The sequence below is a fragment of the Coffea eugenioides genome, chromosome 11, assembly GCF_003713205.1.
Source record: "Coffea eugenioides isolate CCC68of chromosome 11, Ceug_1.0, whole genome shotgun sequence".
NCBI classification, from domain to species: Eukaryota; Viridiplantae; Streptophyta; class Magnoliopsida; order Gentianales; family Rubiaceae; genus Coffea; species Coffea eugenioides.
This window is the reverse complement of record NC_040045.1, coordinates 41860500-41872709: the sequence shown is the minus strand read 5'-3', so window position 1 is coordinate 41872709 and position 12210 is coordinate 41860500. Positions and strand designations below refer to the sequence as shown.

At 36.8% G+C, this 12210-nt stretch overlaps 2 protein-coding genes across 2 annotated transcripts; one reads left to right on the top strand and one right to left on the bottom strand.

Moving 5' to 3' along the window:
- Positions 1-26: 26 nt before the first annotated feature.
- LOC113752612 lies at positions 27-617 on the bottom strand. The gene is made up of 2 exons (XM_027296712.1): positions 185-617; positions 27-82 (listed from the first exon to the last, which is right to left on the bottom strand). The coding sequence occupies exons 1-2, from the start codon at positions 615-617 to the stop codon at positions 27-29; spliced, it is 489 nt and encodes a 162-aa protein (XP_027152513.1).
- Positions 618-3990: 3373 nt separating this feature from the next.
- LOC113753142 (ASC1-like protein) lies at positions 3991-9511 on the top strand. The gene is made up of 6 exons (XM_027297240.1): positions 3991-4308; positions 5884-6113; positions 6411-6566; positions 6821-7006; positions 8037-8221; positions 9148-9511. Exons 1-6 carry the CDS (start codon positions 4171-4173, stop codon positions 9177-9179), a joined length of 927 nt encoding a protein of 308 aa, XP_027153041.1. The 5' UTR covers positions 3991-4170; the 3' UTR covers positions 9180-9511.
- The last annotated feature ends 2699 nt before the right edge of the window (positions 9512-12210 follow it).

Genomic DNA, 12210 nt, shown 5'->3' with positions numbered 1-12210 from the left:
TATACTGAATGTATTATCCAATTGGACTAAGTATCAGGTATGGCAAATTGATAGCTGAGATTTCCTCCATTAGACGCCTTTACTTAACAATAGACAAAGACTGCAAACAAACCAGGAGGAAAACTTGCAAAAGATTTACATATTTGCCTTTCAGTGGACTAATTTTTTCTAGACTTGCCTTTACCTTGAAGGTTCTCAGTTGCATTCTTTGCCTTATGGCCCTGCTCTTTCTTCGCTGCTTTTATATCAGCAGGATATTGTTTTCTCTCTACCTGTTTGTCATGTTTCTTGCCTGAGGATCTTCTGTTGACTTTACCCTCAGCATGTGCAATATCATCCCTGCGATGGCTTCCCTCCTTGGTTCTACATGGTCCTCCTTGATGACTTGGACCAGAAGAGGCATCAGAAGCCATTGAATCATCACTTGCGGGATCGCCACCATCATCACTTGGGTAATCCTTGTAGCCTTTCCTTTCAGTGTAATCGTCGTCATCGTCATCGTCGTCATCATTTTCAGGATTGTTTTCATGGACGGGTGAAGCAATGTACATAGTCCATCCAGATTCACTGCTGTTACATTCTTCTCTGCCTCCAATATTTTCAGAAGGGTCGTCCATTACTGTCGCTAGTGGTGAAAAAAAATGAAAACAAGGAATGGTTCAAGGAAAGGTGAAGTCTTGAGTAGAAAACATATTAATTCCTGGACAATCTGGTATCTGCGACTAGTCAATACATGCCTCCTCCGCTAAGGTGGACTCTGCCATGCATACGCTGGAAAGACTTTTCTCCTGATGCTGATGGAACATGAAGGATTCAAAGCAAGTCTCTTTGGAGTGCCAGCACCATCAATTCTCTGGCCTTTATTATGTGGAGACTTTGTACAAGACAAAATACAGGTGAACAGATCCCACAACCGAACAAGCTCTGTTTGATTCTTCTGTAAATTTGATTGCTCACTTGTAACACCTCACACCTGGAAATAATACCATCTTTACTCCTCTGCCCACCTCATAAATATACAAGGCAGCTTTTGAAATGGCATTTCAGATATGCCCCACTCGGAAGAATGTATAAGATCAATAATCACAAATAGCTAGAAGAGGGCCTCTACCTCCAGTACTCCTTTATCATTAATATTAAGCCTTTAATCGTTTGTCATGTACCAAGAGCGGCCTCTCATGTGAAATATACAGTGAACCCAACTGTATTTTGGCGTCTTCCATCGGGTTGATTGTTTCATTATGCTGTTTCTATTGTGCCCTTTTGCTTGCCTTTCCTGTTTGTCCAGTAAAGCAGGCTTGTGTCTTTTTTTGTGTTACTAGGATGACAGATGAAAGTTCCTCGGTAGAATCCCATAGCAAATAATTCCTCTTCCATATGGAATGGAATCTAAGTAAAGATACGAGTTAAAAGGCAGCCAATGCTCGAGAACTCTCATCTTCTGTAATTTTGGAGTGGAGTAGGGATTCCACTACCAGACTGCGACTTCAAGTGGCTTTACAGGAGTTACCATCACCCCCATATGCCCATATGATGGGAACTCTGAACTGAATGCCAAAGTTAAATGCAAGTCTCGGAGGGCTTTACTTGTCCATCATTCTCATTTCCCCTCCTAAATTTCTCCCTTTGGCTTCTTATTAATTTCTGCTTGGAACAAGACAAAAGAGAGGCCCCCCCTTTGAATTATTCTGGTAAGGCTATAATGCCTATCCTTTCTTTGATTGCTTCTTGACTTTTTCTTGGCTTTGGGCTCCATTTGAAGATAATTCTTGGAAGTTTTGGACAACGGGACAGCATTCCCTTAGCTGGGGATTCGATCCATTCATATTTTTTGTTTGTATTATGTGTTTCTACATTAATAATAGCAACAAAGCACCATGTGTAAGGATGCTGACAATTCCGTGTTTCATATGATAGTTTCATATGATAGTTCTTGGAGGAGCCCTTTACCATACAGCATCAATGACATGAGTGCATTTTCATGGCTTATGCCCCATCTATTTCTTTGTCTACATTTTTTATGAGAATAAGAAATCCTCTCATTTCTTCCCACGTAAAGCTCTGTAGTGTTTTTCAAATGGGTTCACAAGGTAGGGTCTAATTTTAAAAAATACACTCATTACAGGACAATAAATAATTTCCTATATGAAAAGGCACATGTTCAATAAGAACAAAAATCAAATAATTGGAACGAATGAAAAAGAAATCCCGCATTACAATACAAGTTTTCAAATCAAGTATAATAATACTTCCAAAGATTCTGAGGTACAATAAATCGGAAAGGTGTGGCGATGTTTGTAGTTTTTCTGACAAAGCATGAAAACTCAAGCTAGACTATCAGTCTGGTGTAATAATTTTACCTATAACATGAAGAATTTTCTTTGCACACATAAAAAAAAGATTAACAGTTTTTAAGATAAATTTCTTTCACTTTGATGTATTTCCAAACTATTTTTTTTAGTTAAATTTGTCATATCAACTTTGAATAAGCCATGTAATGGTTGGGGGATGGGTCGGATGATAAGAAAGAAAAGAGTATAATGCAAGAACCTAAATTCGATACCTCCCATTTACATTTAAAAAAAAAATCATGTAATGGTAATTTAGGAGTAAAAATACTTGTTAGCATTTCATATGAATTTTTGTATCGATACTAGGCCGACATTGTTACATTGAAATTAAAAATAAAGAAGATAGATGTGACATTGAAGATCTCAAGGAAGCCAACTGAAATTATCATAAACCTAGTAGGAGGTTCTTGGAATTTTCTCTTCACAATTGCAAAACACAAAATTAAGGCAGTCTCGTAGGTTTTATTAATAGTATGATGTTAGAGAAAGCCTAGCTTAAAATTGAGATAGAGTAGAGTATTATAGTCCCAAAGGAAAAGATGGATTCTTTGGAACTGTATTAATGACTAATAAAAGGGTTTACCCTTTTTCTCATTTCCTTTTGAATATGATAGAATGGACAGCAGAAAGGGCTGTTACGGGAATAAAGTATGAAATTGAATTATTTTAAAAATATTTTTTGTGAAGGGAGTTATTTTGGCAAATTCTGTGTTTGTATGGATGATAAGTGGATTGACGATCTGTGCCTTCCACAGCTTCCTCTCATTGTCACTATTGGATCCAACTACGTTTTCAGGAAAGAGATTACCCAAAATTGGTGCAATTGCTAGAAAATTAAATATGGAACCAACCGCATTTAGGGTGTTGGCCACTATCAAAGACTTTAAGTCTTGATAGGACAAGAACTTAAGGATTTAAATCTTACCTTTCATTACCGCGCCTTTTCCAAAATTCATATGAATACGTAATGCAGCTGTCTAGTCCGATAGTAGTTCAGTTCTCGTCAGGTATTCAATTGGCCCAGTTGAGCACTTGAGCCTCCCCTCCCTTTCCAAAATTCATTTGAGTACGTAATATAATTGTCCAGTCTGATAGTAGTTCAGTTCTTGTCCGTGTTCAATTGGCCTAGTTGGGCCTCCCCTCACTTGAAATATTATGCTAGAGTAGGAGTAGATGTTGTCTTTTGACCCCAAAAAAAAAAATTAAATATGAAGAGAAGAGAGGCATAAATGCAAACTTTGCTTTTAACCCCTAAAGCTTTCAATTCTTACCCTAATTAGTGTTATCAATGGTAGATCTTACATCTTGGCTCTAGCCAAGTTGCAATTGAATATCCAATGGTAAATTAAATTCCAATTTTGATTAGTTATGATGATACATAAAGTGTCACTGTATATAGCATTAGTTCTTGAATTTGTGTATTTCAAACCTATCCATTTCAAATATTTTCAGGTAGAATCAGGTGCCAAATCACTAATCCAAACCCAATTCAACTGAATTACTAGGTCAATATGGGCTCGAAGTCAAAGGTCAGATTGGCAATCCAAAATCTCATTATTGGCATTACCAGAAAACCAAAATAAAACCGGGCCGTAAAAGCCGATTTCCAAACTACAAATTAAAAAGTAGTGGACTCCGTTTACGAGTCTTCGGAGAAGAAAAAAAATTAGAGGACCCAAGCTTTGTTCAGTTCTTCCATGCTTGTAGACGACCAATGCCTCTGATCCACTGCCACTCTTATCTCTGATACATCCCATTCAAATCATTCATCTTGTAAATCCAAACCAATAATAATTTGATTTTTAGGACTTTTACTCTAATGGGTTTGTTGGAATCGGTGGTTTCCATGAATTGGGATCATGAATCTTACCCAGAGAATGAAGATTTTCTGGTGCTTCCTTTATTTGCCATCTTCTTTCTCTTCATTAGATTCTTTCTTGACAGATTCGTATTTGAGGTAAAGTTTTGATCTTTTTGAATGTTTCAGCTATCCATTGATTTGGATTTTGATGAGTGATTGTTTTTATGGAGAATAAGTTGCTTTTTTAATTGGCTGAATACTAGTTTGAGCTTATTGCTTTTGCATATATTCATCTATTCCAGCTGAAAGTGTATGCTTCTTTTTTGTGTTTTTTCTTGTAATTAACTGAGGTTGATTTTACACAAGTAATGGTTTTTTATGTTGGATTGGTGCTTATTCTTGATCGATTTTGTTTGATTTTGATGATTTGGATTTAACTATGTGTAACTGGGGTGAGTGGCTTGGACAAGTTTTTAGCTGAAAATTGGATTGATTTGCTTCAGACCTGTATTGAGTTTCAAGGAATGATTTTCGATTGGACTAGGTAAGTGTTAGTTTTTGAAGATGGAACTCATTCAAAGCAGGATAGTTTCTGTTTCAAGCTTATTGGCTTAGCTGGATTCTAGAATGCTGGTTGACAACTGGATTTTGCTATTTATATTGGGAGCTAAGCTATTTAGTTGAGCAATAGAAGCTTGTTTAACTTTTAAAGCTGACTAGGTGAGGTGTTTGGAGTTAGATTACAACTTGCAATGCAGAAGGCTTGTGAATGTCATTCTAGAATAAACAAAATAGTTATTTTGTGGTCTGTGAAGGTTCTATGCTCTAAAGCTGAATAATGAGCTGGGGAGCTGGGTATAATTGTTGGCTATCCCCTTTGGTAGTACTGTAGCCTAGTGGGAAGTTCTGGGCGTCTAGTATGTATGAGATTATACCAGTTGTTAATGGATTCCATTCTGGTGCGCTTACATGGGTCCTCAAATCATGGTTCGTGTAATATCTCTGTTCCGATAGTCAGGTTTGGATGCCCTTATGGCTTCCCTTCACCAGTGCCTGTTATCTTGAACTTTATGTTTCTATTTCCTTGCTTAAACATTGAGCTGTCATGATTAGGTTTCCTATCAAGTTAAACCACTAGCATTGTGATTAATTGTTGATTCAACTTTGCACTCATTGGTTTAGGTGTCTATCTGGTTTTAGTTATGCATGCATGATCTTTCCTTATTGTCAGTATCCTATCAACTTACTTTGGTTTTCTTTCGGAAAAATCTGTTATGACCATTGAAATTAGGGACCTCAATCACTAGATGGGCTTCCGAAACAGTAAATTGGCAATTTCCATGTTTCAAAAATATGAAAATGGTGTTCGGAAACTGCTTGTGGTAGATGTGAGCAGGGATCTGCAGCTAAGAATTTTCCAAGATGATGAATGTGGTTTTTTGTCAGTAGCAATCAGACGATGTACATGTCATATTTAAACCAGCAGTCTCCTAGAGTTTGGCCTAATGCAAGTTGACCACCTAATGCCTATTGTTTGGAGGAAGCTATTCTATTATCTTCTTTTCATGTGATTTGCATGCTAACTACTTGTTTCCTCACAACTTCACTTAATTTCATAAAAGAGGAAAGCCTTGCTTCATGCACTGGATAATTCTGTTTCTAGCCTTTCAGATCTTCTCTAGTTTCTTTGAATTTGTTCTGCGCAATCTAAAATGGAAGTACCTTTTGCAGAAAGTGGGCAAAAGATTGATTTTTGGAAAAGGGCATGTGATGCAGGAGACTGTAACAGATGAGCAGAGAAAGAAAATAAGGAAATTCAAGGAATCAGCATGGAAATGTATTTATTACCTTTCTGCAGAGTTATTTGCACTTGCTGTGACTTACAATGAGCCGTGGTTCACAAAGACAAAATACTTTTGGGTAGGGCCTGGGGATCAGGCCTGGCCTGACCAGAAGTACAAGTATGATTTCTTTGTGCCTTATCTTTCACCTTTTGAGTTCTTAGTAGACAATAGCTTTATTGAAATTTTGGGGGAAGAGAATGATGAAGAAAACCTGAGAGATAAGGGATGAGGAAGGCCCATTTAGCTGTCCTTCTCAATGATCTAAAAGCAAGATTTTTTTAATCTCAAATGACATTCATTAGGATTGACCATTTTATCTGCTGCTTTCCTGTTGTTCTGTTTGTTTGATCATGTTTTGACTAGAATATCTTCCTACTGTCAAATTAGTTGAGCTCCTGTCTTGTGGATATCCAGGTCAAAATTGAAGGCACTTTATATGTATACTGGTGGATTTTACACATATTCAATCTTTGCCCTCATTTTTTGGGAAACAAGGCGCTCAGACTTTGGGGTTTCAATGGGTCATCATATTGCCACTGCCATTCTTATAGGGTTATCCTACATATGCAGGTATAGTTCTAGTATTTCCAATCTCTGTCTAATTTGTTAGATTGCCATGCCATAATCTTTAAGCCTATGAAGCATTAGCATGTCTACCCTGTGATGATAATCCTTGTTTCTGAGTGAAAAAGTGAAAATTGAATATCAGGGTAATGTAAAATGATGATCAAGATTGAGAGAGAGACACACACACACACGGTCAGAGAGAAAGAATCAGAGAGATTTTGACACAATGTTTGGTTGGTATATGTTGCCTCTTGCAGGTTTGCTCGAGTTGGTTCAGTTGTTTTAGCCCTTCATGATGCTAGTGATATTTTTCTGGAAATTGGAAAGATGTCCAAGTACAGTGGTGCAGAAGCTCTTGCCAGCTTTTCATTTGTCATTTTTGTTTTGTCTTGGATAGTACTTCGTCTTACTTACTTCCCTTTCTGGGTCCTTTGGAGCACAAGGTAACTTATTTGGATCCTTCTCTACATAGTTTTTATAACTGTCAACTTTTTGAAGGTTGCCTTGGTTTCAAGCAAAAATGTAGCTCATGCTTTTTATATAATCCCCACAACTTGAGCTGCTAGGGTTTTGAAACTTGATGGTAGCTGCAGCTAAAGAAGCAATAGGCGTTTGTGACCATTCATAATTGTGACTAGTTTCTGAATTGCTTTATCCACCATTCACCTTGGAGTTGTCAATTGACTATTGACTAGATTTGCTTTACGCATCCATAATAATATGTACATGCTGGGGCTAGGTTGCTACTGCTAAGTAGGGTGGGTCAGAGTGACGTTTGATCCTACTTGTGGATCTAATTGTCAAGTATTATGTAGTTTCCCAGGGAGCAGAGGTTGGCTCTTCAAGAAGGTCTTATTGATGTAGAATCAAGTGGACTAAATCATGTGCTGTCCAGTAAACTTTTGAATGCTTTGTTGAGGAAGTCAGGAATCACATGAATTATTGTGATTTGACCTTCCAAAATGCTGAACTTTAAATACTCTTAAGCGTCTGGGAATAGATATTCAGCTTTTAATGTAGCTCTACAGGCAGTTAGTTTGATATGTCAATTACCAATTTGTCTGAAAAATCATGAAAGCCTGTTGCCATTGGAATTTATTTATCCTAGTCTCTTCATTTTTTCCTTCGGTTATTTTCAGAATAGCATCTGCAGAAGTTATCCATGAGAACATGCATCTTTGGTAACATTGGCAATTTAATTGACTTGGCACTTCCTTCTCCATGTAGCATATCCTCTATTTTCCTACATAAGTTCAATTTCCTTTTTCTCCTTGCTCTTGCAAAACACTTTTTCTGAATGAAAACTAGGTATATACAGGACTGACAAGTAGAACATTTTTCATTTGTTTCATACTTTTATGCTTGTTCTTACTTCTCCACCTGACAGTAATGAGGTTATGTGTATCTCTGACTGACGCACAGTTTTACTGCCTTTTATTTGTGTCTTAATTCATCTGTTCTCGAAAATGACAGTTATGAAGTTATCCAGACATTGGATAAAGAGAGACACCAATTTGAAGGACCAATTTACTACTATATATTCAATTCACTTCTGTTTTGCTTGCTCGTTCTTCACATTTACTGGTGGGTACTCATGTATCGGATGCTTGTTAAACAAATCAAAGCACGGGGCCAAATCAGTGAAGATGTTCGATCTGGTAAGTGAAATTCTTCAGGAGAGAATGTGTGAAATTAGTTGCAATAAATTTGGGCAGTATTTATTTTGTTATCAATATTTTGTATGAGTTGTACTATGCCTGATGCTGACAAGCTTAAAGAGAGAGATACGTTCTTCAACTGGATAGTTACCTTGTCCTTCAGTGGAGACTGGATAGCTACCTGATGAAAAGCACATAACTGATTAATGATGAATATTTTTTACCCTGCTCAACATAAGGGACATATTCTAGGGTTAAAAAGACTTCTCAGCTGGCTGGAATAAGCTGTTTATGTCTACAACTAGTGCAGCCAAAGAACTCTTAGCTTGCAGTTACCAACTTACTGTTGCTAATATCCAGTTTCTTACTGTTGCTAATATCCAGTTTCTTGCTCAGTTAGTGGCATAAAGAACTAAACCTATAGATATTGTAATCTGAGGATGTTGATAATTTTGGAGAATGTTAAGAATCTTTCACTTCTCAAACAGCCGGAAGCATGGCTTCATCATCTTTTCTTCATTTTTCTGTTTGATCTCCGTCTTAGTTTATCTGTAAGTTTATTGAATAGGTTGTGTGTGAGGACTTCTGTTTCTGGTCACAGTTGCTTGAATGGGTGCGTTGGCTTTGTGGGTAGTTATAACCTACAATTTTGTTTTCCTCAAGGGAAAACATATTAGCATAATTGTGTTTTGACATTTGAAGAGTATATTTTGTTGGTCATGGTATCTTATAACTCGGAATTCGAGATTATCCTTCTGCTGTGTGATCCTTTATTAGCTTGAAGAGGACAACGGGGAGCTTGGTTCTCCTATTTCTCTGCATGATAAAGTTATATTTGATATTATTAAAATGGTTTTGGTCTTCGCAATCTAAAGCAGCATCTCCTGTCCCTATAAACTTGGTTTATGTCTCTTTGCGTTGCACAGATTCTGAAGGGGAAGATGAGCATGAAGATTGATCATGCCAGTGTTTCATCACTCTTTGGATCTCAGGTAGGCGGTTAATGATTTGTATGCAGGGACGGAAATGCCCCAAGCTGATTCTTAAGGGAGTTCTCGAAACTTAATTGCCAAGGGAGGACTCGCCTACAATGTTTACTATTTCTCTTTTGATTTTGTTCCATGAGAACTCCTGCTGTCCACCATCCCCTAATTCTTGTTGTAAAACTACTCTCTTCTAGGCATGGTTTCAAGAATTGAGAAATAGAAATGTTTTGGCTTACTTTTCTTTCAGATGGTTGCAACCAAACCTTACATGGATTTGATATTCAAGTGAGACACTTTGTGATTAGGAATTGCCCTTAAAATTGAAGGAATTTTGGACTTTGTGATCACTTGAGGAGACAGCATTGAAGAGGCCATAATTGGCCAAATGGTGTTTTATTGTTACATAATATAGCTCACACCCTTAGTCATTTGCTTTCTGGTGCAAGGATGCTTTTCTATCCATTCTTGTTTGTAGAAGCACATGCAACCCTTCATTTTGTTCTAATATTTTGATACTCTACCACCCTGTTTCGCCATGAGGGCTCGTTCAACAATGGTGTGAGCTGATCGTGGAAAAGTTGTATTCCTGTATTAAGCAAATTTTGTACCACTAATGGCAATTTGTGGAGTTTGTTCGATTCCTTTCTCCTCATTTGAACTATCATTAGTGCACACTCTGAGTGTGTTTGGATTGGGATGATTTGAGAAAAAATAATTTGATTCACAAATTTCAATACACTTTTTTATCTCACATATATTATATTACAAAAAGTGCTATAGTAATTATTTTAAATAAATATTTCAAATAAACTCTTATCCAAACACACTGATTTTGCTCAATTTAATGCCTCAAAACAGACAATGATGATAAGTATACTGTTTTAGAAGATGGAATCAAATCCACTACCATCACCAAGCAATTATTATTGAAAGGTTAGAATCTCGAAATGCGATAAACAATTTGGAACAAAGTGAATAAATTATTTGAAGGTCAAAAGTGTACAAATACAATTTGTTTTGGGGGCTGGTCTGGTTTTTTCACTTGCCCTTAGCTTCTTAATATTAACAATTTGGATAGTAAATTATTTGAAATAATTTTGTAGAAAAATATTGTATCATTTTTTTGATTTTTTGATGTGATGTATGTGAGATAAAAAGATGATTGAAAAATGTCCTTATACTATATAAGATTGGGTTTTGGTCAAAAAATAAGTCGAATTTCAACCGCATAGGTGGGGGCTTTCTGGGAATGTGAAATGTTGTGTATTAGTTTAAAAACTTTAAGTACAAGTTAAGGAAGCATGTATTTGGGTATGTTTACTGAAATAACCCCATTTTAATATATTTAAAGTTGTTATTGATGAGCCATCTGGGTGTTGATGGAATGTGTAATTAGTGTGCAACCGTTTTTGCATTTTGTATAATCCATATATGCTTGTATGTTGGTGTAATTATCGGAATATCTCTTAACTACTAATAATTCCCCTTTTCAGCCGCGGATAACCGTTTGAGATGTTGCTTTGTCTGAAACGTTTGAATGGTAATCGGATTTAGGAAATAAGCCAACGATTTCTCTATCAATGGTAGGAACACATTTCTCTATCATTTATAATCTGCATTTATGAGCCACAAACATTGGTCAGTTTATCTCCTTTCAGCTTCAGGAGTTAAGTTTTTTCATTTTGCCTTTATCTACAACGATTTGCCTCATCGTTTTCTCTTCCATCTAAGCTTAATTCTAAAATTAACTATTATTTCGTCATTAATTACACCCAATTCAATTGCCTAACCGTTGGTATGTTAATGCCTAAACGGTTGATTATCAATTTCCCCCTGTTCACATTCTAGGATTGGGATAATTTTATCTGGTTTCATGCTAATCAGCTCAGAATGCTCTTCAATCCCAGTTATTCCTAGTGGTTCAGCGTGAGGTTAGATTTCACCCCCCAATTTTTCAGTTCCTCCCTTAATTTTGTCGGTGTGTTCTTAGTAACTACAATTAGCGACTCTTATCGCGTTGCCTAACTGCAAGATAGCATTTTTCGCATTACCTAACCCCAATTGGTCTAGGTTGGTTATAATCTTATTGGTTTGGAACAACAACAAGAAAGAGCTCTCGGTGGGGATTCTGGAATAAGATTAGTTTTCTGTGTTGCTCTGCCTTTCTGCATTATCAACGACCTTCAATTTGACACAGTTTTATTGTAAATTGATTGATTATATTATTTATCTTTTTATACTAAGTTTTATTTCTTCTCACAATATACTATTGTCTGTTCAACAAAAAAACCTCCTTCCCCATAGGCACTAAACACCCGCGCGATGCGCGGGCACTCCCTCCCAGTTAGATCTGTCAACGGGTCGGGTCTAGACCCGGATCCGGATCGGATCCGTGAAATTATTGCGGGTATGGGTAGGGATTTAATTCCGTTTCTCGGATCCGGATCCGGATCCGGATCCGTTTTTGTCAAACAAAAAACGGGTCGGATACGGAATATAGTATTCCGACCCGTATTAGACCCGGATCCGAATATAAATGAATTAATAATTTAAAAAAAATATATTTATCAATATAATTTGATTAGGGTGATGTATTTGAATAAAGTCAATTTGATTTCTTTTCTTATTTGGTTTTTTCTTTGCATTAGTTAGAAATTAGTTTACAAATATATTTTTTTCTCATTTTTATTAGAAATTATAAATTTTGCTAAATTTGTTCGGGTAGACCCGACCCGGATCCGGAACCCGTCGGATCCGGAACATAAAATAAAAGACCCGTCGGGTAAACGGGTCGGATCCGGATCCGGTATAGTAATTCGGGCCCGGACCCGGCCCGTTGACAGCCCTACTCCCAGTGTTGATGATACAAGTAAGCCAGTATGTATAAATAAGCTATAAATAATGTGCATTTCAAACACACTCATAGTTTTAAAAGGACTGGGCTGATTTTTTCTGGGCTAAACATCAAGATAATGATTTAATTAATGGTTAGTCGGGCTTCAT

What these genes read in the sequence shown, in the direction of transcription:
- LOC113752612 (XM_027296712.1), bottom strand. Translation starts at nt 617, where the DNA reads ATGGACGACCCTTCTGAAAATATTGGAGGCAGAGAAGAATGTAACAGC. An exon ending in TGCAACTGAGAACCTTCAAG is followed by an intron (nt 83 to 184) that starts GTAAAGGCAAGT and finishes TCTATTGTTAAG; the next exon opens with TAAAGGCGTCTAATGGAGGA.
- LOC113753142 (XM_027297240.1), top strand. Translation starts at nt 4,171, where the DNA reads ATGGGTTTGTTGGAATCGGTGGTTTCCATGAATTGGGATCATGAATCT. An exon ending in TGGCCTGACCAGAAGTACAA is followed by an intron (nt 6,114 to 6,410) that starts GTATGATTTCTT and finishes GTGGATATCCAG; the next exon opens with GTCAAAATTGAAGGCACTTT. An exon ending in CAGTGAAGATGTTCGATCTG is followed by an intron (nt 8,222 to 9,147) that starts GTAAGTGAAATT and finishes TGCGTTGCACAG; the next exon opens with ATTCTGAAGGGGAAGATGAG.